At 53.2% G+C, this 22,963-nt stretch overlaps 1 protein-coding gene across 9 annotated transcripts in view; it reads left to right on the top strand.

Moving 5' to 3' along the window:
- The window catches only part of ADARB1 (adenosine deaminase RNA specific B1), a 113,240-nt gene that overhangs the window by 83,249 nt on the left and 7,028 nt on the right, over positions 1–22,963 (top strand). For 7 of the 9 annotated variants that reach the window (XM_074377830.1, XM_074377892.1, XM_074378102.1 and 4 more), the window contains exons 6-8: positions 383–531; positions 1,562–1,730; positions 8,043–8,224. In XM_074377830.1, the coding sequence (XP_074233931.1) occupies positions 383–531; positions 1,562–1,730; positions 8,043–8,224 (500 nt within the window). Of the gene's footprint in view, positions 1–382; positions 532–1,561; positions 1,731–8,042; positions 8,225–8,690; positions 8,784–9,318; positions 12,855–22,963 lie in introns of those variants that run through there. The other 2 variants (XR_012511710.1, XR_012511697.1) reach the window with 2 other exon arrangements.

Genomic DNA, 22,963 nt, shown 5'->3' with positions numbered 1-22,963 from the left:
TCACGGGTGTCGCCTCTGGGTTCGGAGCTCGTGTTCTGTGCGGCGTGAGCATGGCTGGAACTGAGCTGCCAGTGGGGGTGTCAGTTCTGTGCTGGTCACCGTGCCGGAGCCGCTTTTCCCCACGAGCCGTTTCTTTTGTGTCATCTTCGTGGCCGGCAGCCGTGGACGAGCAGAGGGAACGGTCGCTCGCGTGCTGATGGCGCGTCCTGTCAGTGAGCAGACAGGAGCCGTGTTGCTTGTTAACATATAAAATAAAGAGCCCAGTTCAGGCTGAAACCCCCCATTTTAACACTGGCCTCTGAAAGTCACTGTGAGCTGTGCTAGGCTAAACTTTCGTTGTCAACAGCTTTGAGGTTTATTTTTGCAACTTGTTTCCTTTCAGTAACAAAGATGATCAAAAAAGATCCATCTTTCAGAGGTCGGAGCGTGGAGGCTTCAGGCTGAAGGACAGCGTCCAGTTCCACCTGTACATCAGCACCTCCCCCTGCGGCGACGCCCGGATCTTCTCGCCGCACGAGCCGCTTCTCGAAGGTGGGCTCGGCTTCTGGCGGCCGGTGCTCCCCCAGAGGACCATGCGGGCAGAGCGACCACCATCAGTGCCCTTTCTTTGTGGAGATGCCCACCTTGAATGTGGATCTGATCAGAATGTATAAAAACAGGAGGTTTTTCTTGCCAGCAATTCAGTTAGAAACTGTTAATGACTGAGAATGCAGATTCTGATAAATTAGGAAGTTAGGCTAGACTCGAGAATATTGGACCAAAATTGTTTTCACTGTTTAAACGTGGGCGACGCAGGTCTCTGAGCTGGGAGCAAGTGTCCCCCTTCTGTCTCTGATGAGCTGTGAGTGCGTGTGCGGCTGCGGGCCTGGCCTTCCGCAGCAGGCCGACCGGGAGGGGCCAGCACGCTGCCCTCCGCCCTGCTCTGCTCCCATTCCTGTCGGGGCTTTTGTTTGATGGCTGTTTGCACCCACAGCCCTTCCCACAAGCGCAAGCATTATTTATTCCAAAAAGAACGTCTGATTTCATTATTTTTCTTGATTATAAAAGCAATGCATACCCACTTAGCAAATTGCTAGACATTTTTAAAACATAAGAAGGGAAATTTAACTCACCCCGTATTCGCGTAACCCAGAGATAATGGCTCTGGGTGTTTGTGAACGCGTCCCGTGGGTTCACTTCTGCCGCCCCATAGACGTATTGCTGGAAACTTAACTGTACGGGGAAGAAACACGGCAAATCCCCGCACGTCCATCGCGCAGAGCGAGCAACGGCTGGCATTTTGTCCTGTGTGCTCAGCTCACCTTCAGTGATAGACACAAATCGTTCGGGTGAGATGGAAGCCGTCCTTCCCCAGCCCCTGAGGGGCCCCTTTCCCGGCTTGCTGTGTGTTGCATCGTCCTGTTCAGTTTTGTGTTCTCAGATGGCAACGCGTGTCTTCTGTGCACACAGGGTAGGCGTGCACACAGGGGTGTGTGATTGGCGGGCGTTGTTAGACGTGCTTCTCAGTGAGGTGAGCGACGGCGGCTGTGGCGGAGTCTCTCACCCCATGTGTCTCTTGCAGAACCAGCAGACAGACATCCGAATCGGAAAGCCAGAGGGCAGCTACGGACAAAGATAGAGTCCGGCGAGGGGACGATCCCGGTCCGCTCGAACGCGGGCATCCAGACGTGGGACGGGGTGCTGCAGGGGGAGAGGCTGCTCACCATGTCCTGCAGCGACAAGATGGCCCGGTAAGGCCCTGGCCGTGCGCCGCCCCCGCCCCCGTGCTTCCTCGGGTTCTGTGAAGGATCGACCTTCGAGACAGGTGCTTCAGGGCCACCTTGAGGGCATACAGGCGGGCCTCTGTGGGCCTGTGCTTCTGGGTTTCCACGGAAGCCTCATTACAGAGGCCCCGTGGGTGAAAATCATCGGCCGTTGGCGTCAGAGCGCCACCTCCAGCCCCTCCCCTGGTGCCGGTGGGGTGCGGCTGAGAGTGCCAGCCTCTGGTCTCACACGGTGGCTCCACAGACAACCAGACCCTACCCGCAGGCGAGTGATGAAATCCGCCTCGTTCAGGCAGCAAAAGACACCTTCACGGGTCCTTCACTTAGGAAGTTCCAGGAGTTCTAAGAGCTGTGAGGCAAGAACCCCAGCAGAAGACCAAACGTATGCAAGGGGAAGTAGATTTTTGGTTGTCTGGATGATGAAGTGCACCTTCCTGATAAGTCTCAGCGTCACAAAGACTGCGGCTTCGTGGTGAGCTGTGAAGCCGGTCGTGCCCATTCTCCAGCTGTTTGTCCCCCTCCGGGGAGCTGGAGGCTCTTCTGGGCCTTCTGCCCCGTCCTCAGGATCAGCTGTCGACATCCGCAAGATACCTTGCTGGGGTTCTGGCGGGTTCTGTGCTGAGCCTATAGATCTGGCTGCGAAGAGCTGACGCCGTGACAGTGTTGAGTCTTCTGTCCGTGAATACGAGGCAGCTCTCGTTTATTTGGTTGCTTGACTCCCTCATCAGCTTTGTAGTTTCCTTCTATAGGTCCTGTGTATGTTTTGTTAGATTCATACCTAAGTATTTAATTTTCGGAGGTATTAATAATGTAAACAGTACTGCTTTGAATTTCACTTGTTCATTGTCACAACTACTTTTTGATCAAGGCTCAACACCAATTCAGTAAAGAAAGAATAATCTTTTTAACAAATGGTGCTGGGATAATTGGAGACCCCAACGTGAAAACAGCCAAATGAACTTCATGTTTTGCACCATAGGCAAAAATTAACTCAAAACATGTCATAGACCTAAACGTGCAAAAGTTCCAGAAGGAAACAGGAAATAATCCTGGCACCTGGGATGGGCAGTTTCCCAGATACAACACCAGAAGCACTCTCCATAAAGGGAAAAAACGGTAAACTGGACCTCATCGAGTTAAAAATTACTTCGTTGAAAAACACTATTAAAAGAATGAGAAATAAAGTCACTGACTGGAAGAAAATGTTTCCAAATCATGTGTCTGATAAAGGACCTGGACCCAGGACATGTAAAGACCCTCAAAACCCAACGAGGAGGAAGAACTGTTTAAAGGACGGGCGGAATATCTGAACGGCCACTTCACTAAAGCGATGCCCAGCAGACCTGTGGACAGATGCCGGCGTGGCGAGCCAGCAGGCAGGCCGGCCCCAGCCCTGCTGGGGTGTAAGTAGCGTAGTCACCTTGGAAGACAGTCTGATGGTTTCTTGAAGGTTAAAGGTGCCCCTGCCCAACGCCCAGCTGTTCTGCCGCTCTGCTTCCCGAGGGACGTGGAAGCACGTGTCACGCAGACTCACCCAGGGGCACTCCCAGCGGCGTCTCTGAAAGCGGGAAGCAGCCCAGTGTGTAAACGGGGTGTGTCCGTGCGACAGAACACTGCTCCGGCGAGAAACAGAGTGAACAGCGATGTAGCCGAGCCCACACGGACACGTCGCAGAGCAGTGGTGCAGAGTGCGCGGAACCAGAGTGGAAGGAGTGCTTGCCGTGTGACTCCACGTGCGCAGACGTCTAGCAAATGCAGACCACCTCGCAGGGACAGACAGCAGGCCAGGCGCGAGGGCGGGTCAGCGGGCACGGGGCCTGGGGCAGGGCGTGCGGAGGCTTCGGAGAGCTCGCGGGGCTGCGCACCTCTGCCCGCCTGCACCACGGGCAGGGGCCTGCGTGTCCGACGCCCCCCAGCCGCTTGCGGAGAAGAAATCCCGGCGAGCGAGAGAACGGTCGTGAGTAAACAACAGAGTGCGAGCAATGGAACAAACGCGCATGAGCGCGAAGAAGGAAACAGCGGCGGGGGGTGGGGGGGAGACGGCGTTTCGTGTGCAGCGGAGATGAGCGACCACAGCAGCCAGGCCGGCGCAGCCGCTGCAGGAGCGCGATGGGGCCCCGGGCCCGGCCGTCAGGCCCAGCGGGGGCAGGGGAGGCGGCGTGGCCGGGCGCCCCAGCAGCTGCGAGGGGCACTACGGACAGCTTCCCTCCCCGCGGGTCCTGAAACTGAGCTGAAGTTAAAAGGTTTTAGAAAAGTGTGCTTTCTTAAAATTGACTCAAGCAAAGCAGAAAATTTGAATGGAATTGTAGGCATTAAAGGTATTAAACCAGTCCCCCACTTCCAGGAAAGAAAGAAGTTGAAGAAACTCAGAGAAAGGAGGTGGCTGTGTAGGGAAATGGCTCTCCCCGAGTCCTCTGCACTTTGGGGGTGGGCAGCCGTCCCCGCTTGTCTGTGTCTAGAGATCAGAAGAACAGGGGAAGAGCCCCAGCTCATACTGCGGGGTGCTGCCGCCTGTGTCCCCCAGCCAGACGGGGCGGGGCGAGGCGGCAGGCCAGCCGCAGTGCAGACAGGCACGCGCACACCAGCTCCAGTAGCACTCGGACTCGTCTGGCCAGGTTTTTCCACGTCTGTAAGTAAAGCAATGTAACTGAAGTCTCATCATTTTTCATAGCACTTGAAGATCTATCCCAACACTCAGGTGGAAGAGTAACAGTGTAAGTCCGGGCGGTGGCAGCAGAAGGCTGCTGTCACGGGGGACAGATCTGGAAGAGACGGCCGGGTGCAGGGAGAACCGCTGATGCTGAGTTTGCCGCTACTTAAAAGGAAGCGTGAACCAAATGGAAGCATGCTCCTCTCTCACGGGAGAGCACACGCAAAGGCAGGTCACCCAGAGCTGCTGCGCTGGGTCTCTGGTTGCCCGGAGGCCGGGTTCCGGCTTCCCACCCTGTCCATCCTGCATCCTGTCCTCAGAGCCTTCCCAGCGCCCAGAGGTGGCCAGATGCCAGCCTGGGGTCTGAGTCCCGGCAGCAGAGGGCCCGGTGGCAGGCCGCCAGCTGGCTCTGTGCCCCTGAGCAGCTACGTTTCACCATCTAGAGCCCGGGCAGGGGTCAAGTCTCCCTGCGGAGCAGGCTCGGGGAGCCGTCTGGAGGAGGATGGAGGCTCTGTCGCCCGGAAGGGAGGGAACGCGGGGCCGCTGCTGTGGTCTGTGCTGTGTGCGACTCATGGAAGAGGTGGCCTGGTCAGCGTGGGGACCGTGTGCACGCAGGGAACTGAGCCCTCCTCCCGCCCGTGCACGGAAGCATCTTCCAGACAGAGGAGGACCCGGGTGTGAAAAGGGGTGCCCGGCAGCATTTGGAGCCTCCACCTCGGCGGTTTCTCAAACAGGGCACAAGAAACCCAAGTTATAAAGCAAAACATGAATAAATTTGGCTGAATTGAGATTTTAAAATTTATGCACTAAAAACCCCACAGATGCACTGTGAATAGAAGGCCACGCACTGGGAAGAGGGTTCTGACACACAGAACCAGCAGGGGGTATAAAGACAGTTCCCGCAGCTCAGCCAATGGCCCTTGCTGGCAGGATGTGACCGTTCTGCCTCCTTGAAATGCGGGCCCCCCCCACCACGCTTGAAAGTCAGGCCTCAGTGATGTGAAGCCTTGAGGTCCGTGTGGACGGTGCCTCATCTCAAGGAGAAGGCAGAGGTGAACGGGCGGGAGCACAGGGCGCAGGGACGGCTCCTGGCAGGGACGGCGTTGGGACAAGCGCCCAGCCGCTCCTCCTCTCACCCCTCGACTCCAGGGGGCCCCCCCTGCACCCCATGCCGGCTGGCGCCCTGCAGGTCAGCTCAGGTCTGACACCTCCCGGGGTTAGTGCAGACCCCCAGTTTCGGGGCTCACCCACGAGGCTGCGCCTCAGCCACCGGATGCTGGCATTGGGTGCCCAGGGTCTGACTGGGCTGCACCCCGAGGGTCCCTTGACCCTCCCTGGGTTGAGGACCTTGGTGGAATGGCTCCCAGAGCTCAGGGGAAACCTCCGCTTTAGGTTTACTGGCTGGTTATCTATCAGGGAAACCACCCAGGAGCAGCCAGTTTGTGGGGGTCCTGGGGGTGCGGGGGAAGGGGGTGTCCCAGCCCCCAGCTCCTAGCCCTGACCCTAGGGGTCTTCGTGCAGATTGATCGGTTCCTTGGCCCTTGGTGATTAACTCAACCCAGCCCCTCCCCTCCAGGGAAGGGTGGGGGCGGGGCTGAGTCCCAGCCTGCGATCTGTGGCTGGTTTCCCTGGAGACCAGCCTCTCCCTCCTCATTTGCGTAAACTTTGAATCGCTGAAAGAAGCCTGTCATTCAACACCACACCGCCCCTGGCTGGAGGGCGCCCCCGCCGCGCCCCGGTCCCTGCCGAGAGGGCGTGTAGAGTCCCCAGGGAAGGTCGATGGGCAGGCGCCAGGCCAGCTGACCTGGGGCCGTGGGCTCAGGTGAGAAGGGAGGTGCCGTCTGTCCATCCAGCGGGCAGCGTGGCTGAGATGTGGCACGGGAGCTGCATGGGGCGCAGCGATGGGAGGGGCCTGCAGGGACCCACCAGCTCTGCTGGGCCATGAGAGGGAGGGTCCCAGCCTCCAGGCTCTGGGTGCACCCCCACCCCCAGGGCTGCAGCTTGGCTGTTCAGAGCTGTAGGGGGAAAGGGGCTTCCGCTGTGCTGGGGGTAGGCTGGGGTCAGTGCAGGGAAGCCGGATGGGGGTGAGGCAGCAGGACCTGCTCTGAACCCCGTGCTCCAGAGGTAACGTGTAAGGAAGGGGAGAGCAGGAGGCCGCTCGTGGGTCACGGGGTCGTGGGGTCGGCCAGGCAGGGGCGCAGCACCCCCTGTGCCGGCTTCCAGCTTTGCCTGAGCATGCCCTGTCGCCATCACTGCCCAGCCCTGCTGGGTCTTTCTCCCGGGGGAGTCTCGCCCTCACCGTCACAGGGCTCGCTGGCGGGAGGCGTGCCCCAGCGGTTCCATCCCAGGGCCTCCGCAGAGCGGCCGGGCTCCTGGCTCCTGCGACGAGGCCTGTGTTCGGCATCTATGGCTTGTAACAACACAGGCTTCTGCCAGATCACGGCTCTGAAGGTTCCCCGGGCGGCTGCTCTCAGCTTCTGACTTACTTGAGAAAGCGACCCGTGCACTTTGTAAGCGCTGAGTTGTCTCCTGCTTTCTCACTGGGCAGGAAAACCAGGTTTTAATTTCCTTGTTAGGGAGCGGGAGGCCTGGGCTGTCGGAGTCAGGACTTACTGCCTGTTCAGCACGTATTTGCTGCTCTGCGTGTACCAAGTGTGCAGCTCCGGTGAATTAAACAGAGACCCTCCGGTGTGGAGCTTCTGTACTTGGGCGGGTTTGGGGGGGGTAAGTTTTGCGGGAAGTTAGCCAACCAATGTGGGGACCAGTTTGGCTCAGGTGATGGCTGCAGACAGAGATGGGGGCGCTGAGGCCAGGGACTGTCTGGGGACTGTGTTCCAGGGTGAAGGGATGGTGGTCAAGGTCCTGAGGGAGCAGAAGGAGCCCGGCGGCCGGAGCCTGGGGGAGGGGTGGTGGCAGGAGGCAGGGAGCTGAGGAATGCCAGGTCAGACAGGCTGGAGGGACTGGGATGGTGTCATTTGGGAGGAAGATGGGGACTATCGGGAGGTTTCGCACTCAGAGCGGCCTGTCCTGCGTGGGCTGGGCCCCTGGGGCCGGGGGCTGTGGTCACTGGATTGCCCTTGGGAGGGGCGGCGAAGTGGGCAGGAGGTGACCTGACCCGGGATCAGCAGAGGCAGTGGCACCAGCAGCCCCTGATCTGTTCAGAGAGAAAGTCCCAAGGTTTGCTGGCCGCTGGCCTGTGACAGGGATGGGGAGGCGGCCGTGGTCCCAGCCATTTGGCTTGAGCCAGAGCGCGGGCTGACCCCCTCTCGGAGCAGGAAGCATCAGTTCCCATGCGCAGGGGCTCCTTTAGGGCTCCCGTCTTTACTAACGTAATAAAACAGAGATTTGCTTTTCTGGTTGATTTTTCTTGCGAGAAGCGTGGCTTACTGACACCTTTCCCTAAGTGATCTTCAGTAAATGTGTCGTCAAGAGAAACACGGACCAAAGATCGTCCCAGCTCTAGATGACTTTTAAGCAGGTTTTTCTTTATAAAATGTTTAGCTGCTGAGTCACCCGTTTCCTCTTTGAATGGCTGGCACGTGCACAGAACCCCCAGCACGTTGGTGTCAGCGCGGTGGGGTGGTGAGCCCGAGGCCGCCCGCACTGAGCTCCTGTCCCTGTTCCCCCAGGTGGAACGTGGTGGGCGTCCAGGGCTCCTTGCTCAGCGTCTTCGTGGAGCCGATCTACTTGTCCAGCATCATCCTGGGCAGCCTGTACCATGGGGACCACCTCTCCAGGGCCATGTACCAGCGCATCTCCAACATAGAAGACTTGCCCCCCCTCTACACCCTCAACAAGCCTCTGCTCAGCGGCAAGTATCTCCATGGCCTGTGTCCTCTCCCCACGGACCTGGTTTGCAGCGTGGAAGTCTTAGGAGTACAGTTCTGGGCGGGGGCAGCTGCCCTGTGGTGGGGGCTGGCCGTTCTGAAGGGCAGAGGCAATGGGTCATTTAAGGGAGTCCCTCGGGGTTACTGTCTCTTGCCGACTGAAAACCTTGCCGTTTATGGGGAAATTACAGCCCAGGTCCTGCACCCCTGTGCGGCCCGTTCACCCATCCTTACGTCTCAGCCGTAGAGGCTCACAGATGCCAGCCACGAGGGTTACGCAGGCATCAGCCGCCCTAGCTTAAGCTGGGCTGGGCCTCGCGGGACAGGCGCCCACGGCGGTGAGCGGGCCGCCCGGAGGAGGCCGGTGCTGCAGCGCGTGCCGGGACAAGCGGGCGACCACCCCCCTCCCCCGTGCCCTGTGTTACCGGTTGTTTGTTGTTTTTCTTCTAGAGTGTCAGAGGCTAGCAGTAAAGTGAGCGAGCGCTTTTGAATTCAAGGGTCCTAAGCTCTCAGTTCGCCCTTGTTTAAAAGGACACAGTTAAGGTATTTTTATCCTTTTGAAAATATCGCTTTACTTACTTTTTTTAAGCTCAGAACTAAACCCGTAACCCTAAACTAGAATGCCTCTTTCGACGTGTGTGTGTGTGTGTGTGTGTGTGTGTGTGTGTGTGTGTGTGTGTGTGCCGTGTTCTGTGGTGCTCGCTACTGGCACATTTTTAACTGGAGGAAAGCAGTGTGGAATTTTATTTGAAAGCATGTCTCTTAAAGCACATAAATTCTGCCAGAACCGAGAAAAACAAAGGTTGTTATGGGGCAAATCTTACAGCTCTCTAACCTTATCCGTTATCTTTTAAGAAAAAAAATAGACTGATAAAATGCGATGGCGTGTCAGTTGAAGCTGTAGCGCACGTCCGTTGGCGTTCTGCTGGTAGACGTGAAGTAAGTGTATTCTGGTGTGTGCTGGTGTATGAATTTCTCATGAGTCAGAAAGTAATCTTCCCTGTTTAGTCTCTGGCCTGTGTCTGAAGGAAGACTGCCCTGTTTCATTTCAGCTGTCGCTTGTCTTTTATGTTCATAGACACTGGAACGTCGTGTGGAGTCCGTGGCACGTGGGCGGTGCTCAGGAAGAGCTGTTGGCAGGTGCCTGGTTGAACGGTGCCGAGCATTGTTGCCTCTGTCACCGTGATCTGAAAAGACAGGGTCGTTTTGCTGGAAGCGTGTTCTGAGGTGCTGGGAGGAGGGCTCACTGACAGAGGTCAGGTGTGTTCTTCCCACGTCGTGTGCGTGAGGTGCATCCATATCTGTACAAACACGCGGACAATACTGCTTTGGTGCTGCTCCGTGCAGATTTGTTAAAAACATGAAGTTATAAATAGCAAAAGAGTCTGCTCTTCTGTCTTCCTGCCTGACATCACTTCTGATCCCCAGCGGGATGCTCAGCCCTTGCGGTCGCGCCCCCTGCCGCAGGCCTGGCTTGGAGCTCGCCTCATCGGCAGCCCCGTGCGGCTTCTTCACCTGCCCAGGATGGGCTGGGCCGAGTATCGGCACAGCCCTCCCAGACCAGTGAAACTCGGGGACAGCCTCAGGTCTCTGGGAGCAAGTGTTTCTCGAATGCTGAGCCGGGAGACAAGGTCACTGGCCTCAAAGTCTATTTCAGAATGCAAACTGTTTGAAATGGCTCACTTCGGATAAATGCTTTATTTGGAACCAGTGGTGTTTTGTGTCCCTTTGAGAGAGCTCACATTGGCACTGCAGGGAGCTGGGAGAAGACGCCTTGGGGTAGGGGAGCAAGGCCTGAGAGGGAGGGCAGCAGGATGCCCCGCAGAGCAGCTGCGAGGTCCAGCCTCCCGGGGAATCCAGCTCAGAGGCAGATACCACGACAGGTGCCACCCAGATGAAAGATTTGGTCCAGAGAAATCTGGAGGGGGTGTCGCTGTCATAACGGTTTGGGAGGGCCCACTGCCCTGTGCAGGGCCCCACGGCAAAGCCCTCAGAACTCTCTCTCTCACAGCGAGGTCCCACAGGGAGTGAGTGACTGGTCCAGGGAGGAACCAGCATCCTGGGGCCCCTCTGGTCCTCTTGCAGTGCAGACGTGTGCGTGTAACCAGTCACGCGGGTTGTTGCTCTTTTTCCACCTCTCAGTTTACCGCGGGCCACTCCCATGCTGGGACAGAGTGGTGTGTAACAGCAGCGAGAGAGCTTTGCGTCCTCGGGGAGCGACGAGAATGGGCCACGACGTGCTGCGGAGGATGGCGCGGAGGGTGGCGCGGAGAGCAGCTGGTTTGCCTGGAAACCAGAGCAGACAAGACAGACGTTCATGAACGATGTAGCGATGGGCTGTTCTTGCAAATGCCGACAAGGTTAAAACGAGAAGGATTTCACTTGCATTTCAGCATAGAAAGTAAACGCCCAGGAGGGACCTGCCGGTGGCAGCGGCGCCGCATGAGCCCCGCCTCTGACGCTCAGGTGCGGCTCTTCCCGGGGACTTGGAAGCAGAGCCTCAGCGCCTTCGCACTCCTCCTTTTCCGTTGAGTTTCAGATCCGACACCTGCGAGTCTCAGAACAGTTCTGCGTCTCGTTCACTCCGTTGGCCCTTGAGTCTGAGTTTCTCTACTGGCCGGTGTGCTGTCAGGCACCCTGAGAGATCTCAAGAGGTAGGACCAAGGTGCTTGACTGTCCCGGGGCTGTGGGGACAGCCAGGCTGCCCCGGCTCATGGGGTCAGACTCCTCTCAGTGCTGGCTCTACTGCCGACACCGTCACAAAACAGTAACAGGCAGGGAGAGATCAGGATGCAGGAGGAGATGGTGTGGAGCTCACCTCCCGCCGCGGACACATCAAAAATCCATCCGCCTGTGGGAAGATTCTCACGGAGAGCCAGCCGGACGCTGACACGGGACTCCTGCACAGCCAGGGCAAGGCTGCGAGGAAGGTTCCCACGGAATCGGCAGAATGGGAAGAAAAGCACCGGGGCAGGGCCTGCACTCACGGGAGGGGGCTCCCAGGAAAGGGGAGGTCGCTCCCTGGGAAAGGGGAGGGCGCAGGGGCAGATGCCTGCCCTGGGAGACAGCGGGTGGAGCCGCAGGCTTTGTCCGACGTGCAGGAGGCAAGGCTGGCTGGCCGCTGGGAGAGCCGGGGTACAGACAGAAGGTGGGAGAAGCCTGGACTAAACTCGTGAGGAGGACGCGGTGCTGGCTGAGCCCGCCCAGATGGAGAGAGGTCTGCCCAACGCGCTGGCCCTGCTCGCTCCACGCCACACCTTGGCACTGGACCCAGGGCGGCCAAGACCGGGGAAGAGACTCCATGTAGGGACGCAGAGGCGACTCAGAGGCCCGGGGTGGGGCCCAGGCAGGGTGATGCGGCCGCTGTTGGAGCTCACCCAAGCGGTGCCCCAAAGCAGCCCAGACTTCTGACGGCAGCGCGGCCACCTGGACTCCCACGACGGCCTTGCCAGGCGCCTTAGTCCAGCCCCGCCAGCTCCACACACGGCACAGCACTAGGTCTGGGGCGGCCACGCAGTGGAGAGAGGAGGCTGAGGGCTGCACCCGAGCGGAGCCACGGACGCCCACACAGGCGGCGCTCTGGACCACTGTGAGCGCACGAGCCCCGCTGCTTCCGCCATCCCCTCCTTTGGGGCGGAGCCCCCAGTGTGAAGAGCAGAAGAAACACACGTGGAGGGAGCAGCCGGTGTATGCAGACAGGCTCACACTGCACCGCACAGAGAAATATATTCAGTGTCTTACAGCGGCTTACGGTGAAAAAGAGCGTGGAAATGAACATATGTATGTTCACGTATGCCTGAAGCACTGTGCTGTGCACCAGAAATTGACACAACGTTGTAAACTGGCGATAACTCAATAGAAAAATAAATAAGGGAACACAGCCAGCTTGAGCGCATTTTTCAACCACAATGGTGTGAAACTAGAATAAAAACGGGTAAAGAACAAATACATGGAGACTAAACAACAAGCTACTAAAAAGCCAGTGGGTCAGCAATGAACCAAAGAGGAAATCAGAAAATACCTCAAGACAAATGAAAGTGGAAACACAACTTTCCAAAATACGTGGGATGTTGCAAAAGCAGCTCTAAGAGGGACGTTCACAGCAATACAGGCCTTCCTCAAGAAACAAAAAAATCTCAAAGAAACAACCTAACCTACCATTTAAAAAGATTAGGAAAAGAAGAACAAAGCCCAAAGTCAGCAGAAGGAAGTAAATAATAAAGATCGAAGAGGAAGTAAATAAAATAGAGGTTAAAAAAAAAAAAAACAATAGAAAAGACCAGCGAAACCAAGAGCTGGTCTTTTGTACAGATGGAAAAAAAAAATGATAAACCTTCAGCCAGGCTCACCAAGAAGAAGAGAGAGAGGCCTTAAATAAACAACATAAGAAACGAAAGAGGAGAACTATAACCAATACCACAGAGATACAAACGATCATAAGAGAACGCTGTGAACAGTTACATGCCATCAAATTGGACAACCTAGAAGAAGTGGACAAATTTCTAGAAATGTACAGCCTGCCAAGACTGTCAAGAAGAAACAGACAATTTGAACAAGACCAATCACTAGAAGTGAAATTGATTTGTAATTAAAAACAAAAACAAAAACAAAAACTCCTAGCAAACAGAAGTCCAGGACCAGATGGCTTCACGGGGAATTCTACCAAACGTATAAAGAAGAATTTATACCAATCCTTCTCAAACTATTCAAAAAACCTGAAGAGGGTGGAATACGCCCAAATTTATTCTATGAGGCCACTGTTACCCTGATACCAAAACCAGACAAAGAAACTACAAAAAAGAATATTAAGGACCAATATCTTTGATGAAAATAGATACAAAAATCATTAATGAAATATTAGCAAGCTGGACTCAACAATACATAACAAGGATCATATACTGTGGTCAAGTTAGATTCATCCCAGGGTCACAAGGATGACACAACATATGAAAATCAATCATTGTGATACACCACATTAACAGAAATAAAGATGGAAGCCATATAGTCATTTCAATAAACACAGAAAAAGAATTTGATAAAATTCAATATCCATTTATGATTAAAAAAAACTCTCATTAAAGTGGGTGTAGAGGGAACATACCTCAACATAATAAAGGCCATTTACAACAAACCCACAACCAGCATAGTACTCACTGGTGAAAAACTGAATGCCTTCCTGCTAAATTCAGGAACAAGACAAGGATGCCCACTCTCACCACTCCTATTTAACATAGTATTGGAAGTCGTAGCCATAGCAATCAGACAAGAAAAAGAAGTAAAAGGCATCCAACTTGGAAGGAATGAGGTAAAACTGCCACTGTCTGTAGATGTCACAACACTCTATACAGGGAGTCCTACAGTCTCCTCCCAAATACTGTCAGATAGTAAGTGAACTCAGCAAGGTTGCAGGACACGTGATCACCACACAGAAACCTGCTGTTTTGTACACTAACAATGAACATCAGAGAGAGAAAGTAAAAAAAAAAAAAAAAATTCTGTTTAAAATTGCATCAAACAGAATAAAATACTTAGTAATAAACTTAACCAAAGAGGTAAAAGACCTAAACTCTGAAAACTATAAAACACTGATGAAGGAAATTGAAGGCGATACAAAAATATAGAAGGATATCCTGTGTCCTTGGTTTGGAAGAATTAATATTGTTAAAATGGCCATTGCACCCAAAGCAGTCTGCAGATTTAATGCAATCCCTACCACTATTCATGCCGTTTTTCACAGAACTTGAACAAATAATCCTAAAATTCGTATAGAACCACTAAATGCCCCAAAGTGCCAAAGCAATCCTGAGAAAAAAAGAACAAAGCTGAAGATAGAATCCTCCCGGACTTCAGACCGTGCTACAGAGCTGCAGCGGTCAGCGCAGCATGGTGCTGGCGCAGACACCGGCTCATCGCCCAGTGGAACGGAATAGAGAGCCCAGACACGGACTGATGCGCCTGCGGTCAGTTAACCGGTGCCAGGGAGGCGAGAAGGAAGACTGGGCAGCAGCGTGCACGTCAGCGAGGCACAGCACTCCTTTGCACCGCACACTGAAGTAAGCTCAGAGTGGTTTAACGACCTAGTGTAAGACCTGAAACCATAAAACTCCTAGAAGAAAACATGGGCAGAACACTCTGACAGATTGTAGCAATACGTTCTTGGATGTATCTCCAAGGCAAAAGAAATAAAAGCAAAAATAAACAAATGGGACCTAGTTAAACCTAAAAGCTTTTGCGCAGCACAAAGGAAACCATTGACTTGGCCTGAGGGGACTGGCCGCACACTGGGCAGGTGCTGGTGGTCGGCCAGGTGTGCTGGTGACACCCTGACAAAACTGTGCCGAGGAAAACACCCCAGAGTGAAGGTGAGGGTGTCCTGGCAGCAGAGAATTGGTCACGTGAGGACATGGAGCTTCGAGGGCCGTGTGTTTGTCCCCTACCGAGCGGTGCCCCGGGTCGCACGGGGAGCAGCCAGCCGGGCCCGCAGGAGGGCTGCCGTGGCGCGCTTCCCTCGGACAGCCAGGCGGGGCCGCACTGGGCTTCGGGCTCTTGGTCCAGGAGGGGCGTGGGTCCTGGCTTTTCTTCCAGGCTCCCCAGGAGCTGGAGCCACTTCCCAGAAAGAAACAGAAGCAGCCACGCCAGCCACTTGCATTGATCACAGACATAAGGGAACGAGCATGGTCAAACTTCGGAGGAAAATAAACATAAACGAGCGTGACCTTATATGAGAAGTGGAACAACTGAGAGAAAACGGCTCAGAACAGAGGGGGATGCAAATGCTAGTCCCCCCAAAGTGCGTGGAGCCGCCGGCAAGTGCGGAAGGCAGATGCTCACTCGAAGCTCTAGAAAGTGTTCACTTAGCACATTCCAGTGAGTGGGGGGCGCTGTTCTGGGTGGTGGGGTGCGGGGTGAGCAGAGCAAAACAGCCCCCCACGGAGCTTACATCCTCGTGCGGGGAGAGGGGAGGGTGCGTCAGATACATCTCAGATAACTCCGAGCAGAAAAGTGTGAGGCGTGGGAAGAGCTGGGAGCTGTGGCAGTTGATGCGGAGGCCCGGCTCCCGCCTGGCAGCATCTCAGAAACAGAAAATCGAGAGGAGAAAGTAACAGGAGAAAAACCGCTGATCCTGAAGGAAGGCGTTAGTATTAAAACTGAAGGATGCGCTGAGCACTGAGCAGAACTAATGATGAAAATCCCCATCCCCAGCGCATCCTTCTGGTTTGGGCACCGAGGGCAGAGGAAAGATGCCGAAATCTTCTAAATTAACTCCAGTCAGTACCAGATTCATGTGCCGCTTGTCGGGGACCTTGCAAGCCGGCACAATGACAAAACGGCCTCCCTGTTCTGAGGAGAAAAACACGTTGGTCCCAGCTTTTTTTTATCAAGCAAGGGTGAGTCAAGCGTTACGACGAAGTAGTAGTTTTCAGATGTTCAAAGATTGAGAAGCATTTTCTCCGGCGTATATTTTTGGAGGAAGAAAAAGGTGAGGATGCTCCAGCAAAATGGAATAGACATGTAAGAGAGAAATGCGGGCTCTGAGAAGAATGCTCCGTAAATCCAGGACACGATGGAGAGGAGGTAGCTCAGCAGCAAGCCTGGACAGGGACAGGGACAGGGACAGCGCCGGGTCGCGACCGGGAGCCGCGTCGGAGAGCTCCAAAAGGAACATGTTTTCAGAAGAACGCGAGTGTGTTTCAGCGAAGAGCCTGGGAAGCTGAGTGGTCTTTATGACAAAGCTTTTGTGAACAACAGAAAAGTGAAGGGACGTGGAAACTCTGGGAAACTCAAAAGGCTGCTCAGGAAAGAAGGTCCAAATAAAGGCAAACAAAAGTAAGGTGTTGTGAAGGGGAATTTGTGTGTCACCTTGACTGGCCACAGGGTGTCCAGATTGTCATGGCTTCTGGGGTGTCTGGCAGGTGTTTCCAGGTGGGCTAGCTTTGGAGTCGGTGGACTCAGTAAAGCACACTGCCCTCCCCGGCAAGGGTGGCAGCATTTAATCCACGGAGGGCAGAACAGAACAGAACAGGAAGTGAGGAACAAAGAACTTGCCCCTTTTCTTGCTTCGTGGTTGGAGCCAGGGCATCTCAGCTCACCGTCTCCCACGGCGTGCCTGGGACTTGCCCCGCCCACCCCAGCTCTCGGGCCTCTGGTCTCAGACTGACCGTGCCGCCGCTGTCCTGGGCCTCCAGTCTGCGGGCGGCAGGGACTTCTCAACCCCATCATAGCTGGTGTGAGCCAGTCCCTCGTGGCCACTCTCCGAGCTCTGGTTCTGCTTCTCTGGAGGACGTGACTGATACCGGCGTGACCTGAGCAGCTGGTGGGAGGCAGGACAGACTCCATCGGAAGTGGCGCTGGGAGCGGGCTCCCTGGAGGGGCTCAGTGCTCAGTCCAGACTCATCGATGGTGAAGGTGGTTTCTCTGACCACAAGGCGCTGAAACTGAAGGCTGGCTACAAAGGGTTAAAATTTAAAGTCGAATGGCTCAACCACTTAGAGGTTAGGCTCTTAACAATTCTCAGATTAGAGACGAAACTGGAACTTAAACTGCTGGCCATGCAGCGGACACGAGTCAGACGTGGCGAGGGGGAGCCGCTGGTCCGCTCGGCAGGGTCCCGGCCAGTGAGGGAGTGAAGGTGAGCCAGCCTCTGGGCCCGGAGCCCGGGAGAGGAAGGTGCGGCAAAGCGAACAGCGGCCGGGGAAGGAAGGAGACAGAGAGCGAGGGGGAGGCAGGGAAACGGGGGAGCGGGTTAAAATCGATGCTGGCGTGAGAGAACCACGAAGCGACGCGCTGCCGTCGGGCTTGGTCGCGAAGGAGGGCCGGGGCGCCCTGAGGGCGCTGGGACGTCAGGACGACCCCGTGTGTACCTCTAACGCTGACGAGTTGGGAAGCCTCAGCAACAGCGGCAAAGGCTGAGTAAGGAGACGGAAACTGCTGACACCGACCCGAGGGGGTGACAAAGCTCTGGCAGGCGGCGCTCCCAGGGAAGATGCTGGAAACGCTGTCGAGGGACGGACAGCCTTCTGATGAGCCTGCAGACGGCTTGGTCAGCCTGCCAGGGAGCTGCGATCCCAGCTGTGCGTCAGCTTCCCAGGAAAGGGCAGCTGACCTCTCCTTCTCCTAACACTGGACAGAGAAACACAAATAACAACCACAGGACAGCGTCCCCTGTGGCTGTGGGCGCACAACGCCTAAATGAGACGCCAGGAGATGGAACTTGCAGCGCGCCCCGGATCCCAGGTGGAGAGCAGCTTTGCCCCTGGTGCTGAGGTGTGGTCCTCACAGGCGCCCGGTCGGTCTCAGGCCGTTCCAGAGGGCACGCTGGCGCTCCTTCCCATCGGGGGGACGACGGGAGGAATCTGTCTATGGCGCCTTTAACAGTTACGTATAAGCTTTTTCTCTTTTCTAAAGACAGCAGCCAGGGCCCCACCAACACCTACCTAGTCGGAATGTCTGACGGACAAACACGTGCTCATCGTTGGTGCGTCACACTGATCCCGCCTGCTTGCCAACCACTGAAACTATCGCAGCGCCTGCTGGCCTGCTGGCGCTTTCGTTTTCTTCTCCAGGGTGTGTGTGAGGTTTTGGAATTTTCCGCAACGAGCAAGTATTACCTTTTTACTGAGAACAGTGTTCTTCCTTCTTACGTGCCCCTGTAGTGTTTTTCAGAGCTTCACTGAGGCACACCCGACATACGACAGACTGTACTTACAGGGCCTGTGTTCTGACCCGCGTCTGCATCGGTCCTGCCACCACGCAGGGGAGACGCCGACCCCGCCCTCAGCTCCAGGTGTCCCAGCCCCCCCCCCCCCCGCAGCCCCTGCTCTCTCCAGCCCTCCCCATGCCGCCGCTCACATGCGTACTGCCAAAATGGGTTAGTTTGCATTTTCTAGGATTTTACAAAATCTAGGATTCTACAAAAATCATGAGATGTGTGCTTTTTTGTCTAGCTTATTCCATCCAGCATGATGTCATTATTTTGCGACTCCTCCATGTTTGCTGTGTCTGTCGGTGGTTCGTTAGCCCTTGTCATCGCTGCGTCACGTTCAGCTGTGGGATCAGCCAGTCTGTTCATCCAGCAGCTGTTGACGGTATCTGGCAGTTTCCAGTCTTCTACTGCCTCAGGCGAAGCTGCCGAGAACGCCCGTGTGCGAGCACCTCTCCTGTAAACGCGGGGTGGGGGTGGGAAGGCTGGGTCATGGCTTGGGTGTGCGTTGAGCTTTTTAAACACTGTCACACTTTCCCAAGGCGGTTGTACCATTTCCCCTCCCGCCAGCACTGCCGGAGCGAGCCAGGGCCTTCCCACCCCAGCCAGCGCTTGGTGTGGGCAGCGGTTTGGGACATGCTGGTGGCTGTGGTGTCCCACTGGTTCTGGCTTGTACTTCCCGCGTGACTGACGGATGCGAGCTTCTCTTCGTGTGCTGGTGCCATCTGTGTGACTTCTCCGATACATTGTTCAAAACTTTTCTCGTTTCTTACTACTGAGTTTTGAGAGCGACTTACATACTCCGGATACAAGTCCTTTATCAGACATGATTAGAAACGTTCATCTTTCTGCTCTCTCAGCAGGGTCTTTCAGAGACCAGATAATATTTTGATATGGATAAAATTTCTGATAAAATTCTGTTCATCAGTTTCTCTCTGTTGGATCATGCTTTTGATATTGTAGCCAAGAAATGTCTGCCTGAGTCTGTGCCACAAAGATTTCTCCCTATGTTGTGTTCTTAGAAATTTTAGTTTCAGTTTTTACATTTCGGACTAGACGCCACTTGAAGTGAAAGTTTGTATAGATGTGAGGGTGAAGCTCATTTTGTAACATCCAAGATAATTGTTCCAGCACCATTTGTTGAAAAGTGCCTCCTTTACTGAACTGCCTTTGCACCTTTGTCAAAAATGAGGGCTTTTTCAGTTTATATTTTAAAAGACCAGTTTGCATGTATATGTTTAGGTCTGGTGTTGGACGCTGGTGCTTTCCATTCACCTCTTGTCTGTCTTGAAGCCAGTATCACGCCATGGTAACTGCAGTTTCATTGTGCATTTGGAGATCAGGTGGGGCTAATCCTCCAGCTCTGTAGTTCTTCAAAGTTGTCTTGGCCACTGAGGTCCTTTTTGCATCTTCATAACAATTTTATAATCAGCTTACCAGTTTGTTCACAGAAGCCGGCTTGGATTCGATTGAGATGGTGCTGAACATGCAGGTCAGCCGGGGGAGAACCAGCATCTCGGGGTTTTGAGTCTTCAGGTGACGGAGGCCGAGCGTCTCCGCGTTTACTCGGCTCCTGCGCTTCCTCACGGGCCAGTGCTCCCTGGTTGACAGCACCCCCGCCTTACACGTCTTTGGTCAGATGTAGCTCCAGGTGCTTCCTAGTTTTGATGCTCTTTTGAAGGCTGTACTTCAGCTTCCAGTCGTCCGCTGCGCGGACACCGAGAGAGCGCTTACAGCAGCTTTTCTGCAGATTGGACTGAAGCTGCTCTCTGTGCGAGCCTGTGGCTCATGTTTTCTCTCTTCCTGCACATCTGGGCGCCTTTGACTTCTCTCTCCTTCCTGCGCCTGGGCCGGCCTGCAGCGCAGGGCCGGGCCGACGTGGTCAGAGCCGCCGGCCTGTCCCGCGTGCAGCCTCGGGGCAAGCGCACAGCCTCACCCGGAAGTGTGACGCTGCCTGCGCACTTTTCCTTTTCATGAGTTTAAGGCAATTTCCTTCTAGTCCTAACTTGCTAAGGGGTATAAGTCAGGAATTAATGTTGGGTTTTGCCAGATGCTTTTTTTCTACTTTATTGAAATGATTGTTTGTGGAGTTGTTTTTTTTTTAAGTTAATGTGACGTTGATTTCTTTAAATATTAAACCAACCTTGCCTTCCTAGAGCAACTCTAACAGTCATATGTATTACTCTTTTTATACGTTGTTGGATTCAGTTTGCTAAAATTTTGTTTTTATGGTGTTTTTATGAATTTTTGCTTCTGTAGTACACTGGTCTGTGTGGATGTTGGTCTCTAGTTTTGGGGAGGTTTTCAAAAAATTTCTTTGTCAGGTTTTGGCATCAGGATAATGCTGGCTTCATAAAATGAGCTGAGAATCATTTCTTCCTCTTCTGTTTTCCAGAGAAATTTGTTTAGATTTGATATCAGTTTTTTCCATCTGAGCCTAAAGGATTTTTTGTGAGAAAGTATCTACAAATTCAGTTTCTATAATAGATACAGGGCTATTCATGTGATCTGTTTGTTCTTGAGTGAGCTTTGGTGATTTGTGTCTTTTAGGGAACTTCTCTGTTTCATCTAAGTTGTTGAATTTATTGGCAAAAAAGTGTTCATGACATTCATGTACTGTCCTCTTCATGTCTGTGGGGGCTGCAGTGGTAGCTCCTCTTTAATTTCCTATATCATGATTTGTGTCTTCTCTTTTTCCCCTATCAGTCTAGCTAGAAGTTTATCAATTTTACTGATTTTTTTCTCTTAAGAACCAACTTTTAGTTTCATTGATTTTTTTCTGCTGTTTTCTATTTTTCTCAACGATTTCTGCTCTAATCTTTATTACTCCCTTTTTTCTGCTTTATGTTTTGATTGCTCTTCTTTTTCTAGTCTTTAAGGTGCTAGTTGAGGTCATTGTTAGAGACCTTTCTTTACTGATTTCACAGCATTTCACAAATGTTGATACGTTGTGCTGTTATTTTCATTCATTTTAAAATACTTTGTCTCATGGGTTATTTAGAAATCTGCTATTTAGTTTCAAAATACTAGGGCATTTTACAGAGATCTTTCTGTGCTAAATTAGTTTCATTTTGTGACTTGAGTCCTTTTAAATTTATTAAGAATTGATTTAAGGACCAGGATGTGATCTTTGTAAGTGTCCCATGAAAACTTGGGAAGGACGTGTGTCTGCTGCTGGGGAGAGTGTCCCGTCAGTTGTCAGTTAGATCAGGTTGATCGACTGTGTCGTGTGCATCTTCTGTGTCCACGGTGATCTTCTGCTCGGCCTGTCAGTTTTTGAGAGAGGGTGCTAGGAATCTCTTGGCTGTAATTCTGCTTTTGTCTATTTCTCTTTCCAGTTTTTTTAATTTTTGCTATTTTGCAGCTCTGTGATTAGGTACAAATTTAGGGTTGTTGGTTCCTCTTAATAAATTGATGTCCTTTTTCATTATAAAATGACTTTCTTTATCTCTGGTAATTTTGAGTTGTGGCAGCACAGTATCTGTGCCCATACTTTTATTTAAAACTATTTTATACTATTTTATGTTGAAATTATGTTTCTTGTAGGCAGCATGCATTCGGATTTTGCTTTTTCCCACCCCAGTTAACATCTCTGCCTTTTCAGTGTGGTACTTAGGCCATTTACATTTGTTGTGGTTATTGATACGGTTAGGTCTGAATTTGTCATCTTGCTACGTATTCTCTATTTGTCCTATATACTCTTTGTTCCCTTTTCCTCTCTTTCGTGCATCTTTTTGCATGAATTGAGTCTGTTTTGCCTCTCTAACTCCTTCTAACAAAAGCTGGGACTTTTTGTTTTGCTACCTTAGCAGGTATGTTAGGGCTCGTGGTCTGCACCTCCCGCTTCTCACAATCTGCCTTCTAGCAACGCTGGACCATTTCGTGTTCAGTGTGAGAACCTCACAAAGCGCATTTCCGTTTCTGTCCTGCCCCTGTCGTGCTGTTGTCATCCGTTTAGCTCTCACGCATGTTAGACATCCCGCACTGCTACTTTTGTTTCAGTCGTCAGCTTTGGGGGAGGTTTACCGCTTCTGGCACTCCTCGCTCCTTTGTGTGGACCCTCATCTCCCTCTGCCTGAAGGACTTCCTCTCCCATTCCGTGCAGTGCGTGGCTTCTAATGATGAATTCTTTCAGCTTTGGCATGTCTGAACACATACTTAGTTTGCTTTCATTTTTGAACCCTATTTCCGGGGCACTGCTGGACTTCCTGGCACTTTAGAGATGCTGTTCCCCAGCCGTCCTGTCGGCACCGCTTCCGGTGAGACATCTTCGGCGGTCCGTGTCTTTGTCCCTCGGGGCTGGTGTGTCTTCTCCCTGGCCATCGTGCTTTCTCTTGATGCTGCTGCGGAGCGATTTGTTACGACGTGCTTTGGCTTTTTGCACATTCCTTGTATTGGGCTTCACAGAGGTTCACAGACCTGTGGACTCACTGATTTCACCAAATTTGGAAATTTTTTTGAGATTTTTTCTGCAGATATTTTTTCTGCCCTCCCTTCTCTCTTCTCCCATTTAGGAACTCCAGTTGCATGTATATTGGGCTGCTGAAATTTGTCCAACAGCTCTCTGATTTTCTGGGGTTTTTTTTTTTCCAATTCCTTTTTTCCTCTCTATTTCATTTTAGACAGTTTTTGTTACTGTATCTTTAAGTTCACTCATTCCACAGTTTTTATTCTGTGGTTAATTCCATCAAGAGCGTTTTCACTCAGCTGTGTGGTGGTTTTCATCTCTGCAAGTGTGTATCTTGTGTCTGTGTGTCCCATGTGGGTGCTGGGCACTCTCCTCTCGCCCTGCAGGTGGTCCTTCCACAGCGCCAAGTAATATATGTGCTCTGACCAGCCCACGCTGGACACCCCAGGGCCCCTGTCCTCCAGACTCTGGGCGCCTTGGTCTCCCTGTGCTCTCAGTCCCAGGAGTCTGTGGGCTCAGTCACGCACCCGGTCATCCAGGCTGGCAGGTTTTATAGGATTATTACTCAGAGGTTTGCTTCATGCCTCCCGGTCCTAGGCTGGGCAGAGACTGAGG

This window comes from Camelus bactrianus, chromosome 1 (genome assembly GCF_048773025.1).
Source record: "Camelus bactrianus isolate YW-2024 breed Bactrian camel chromosome 1, ASM4877302v1, whole genome shotgun sequence".
In the NCBI taxonomy this organism is placed as follows: Eukaryota; Metazoa; Chordata; class Mammalia; order Artiodactyla; family Camelidae; genus Camelus; species Camelus bactrianus.
Note: the sequence above shows the minus strand (reverse complement) of the source record. Positions and strands in the feature narration are given on the sequence as shown.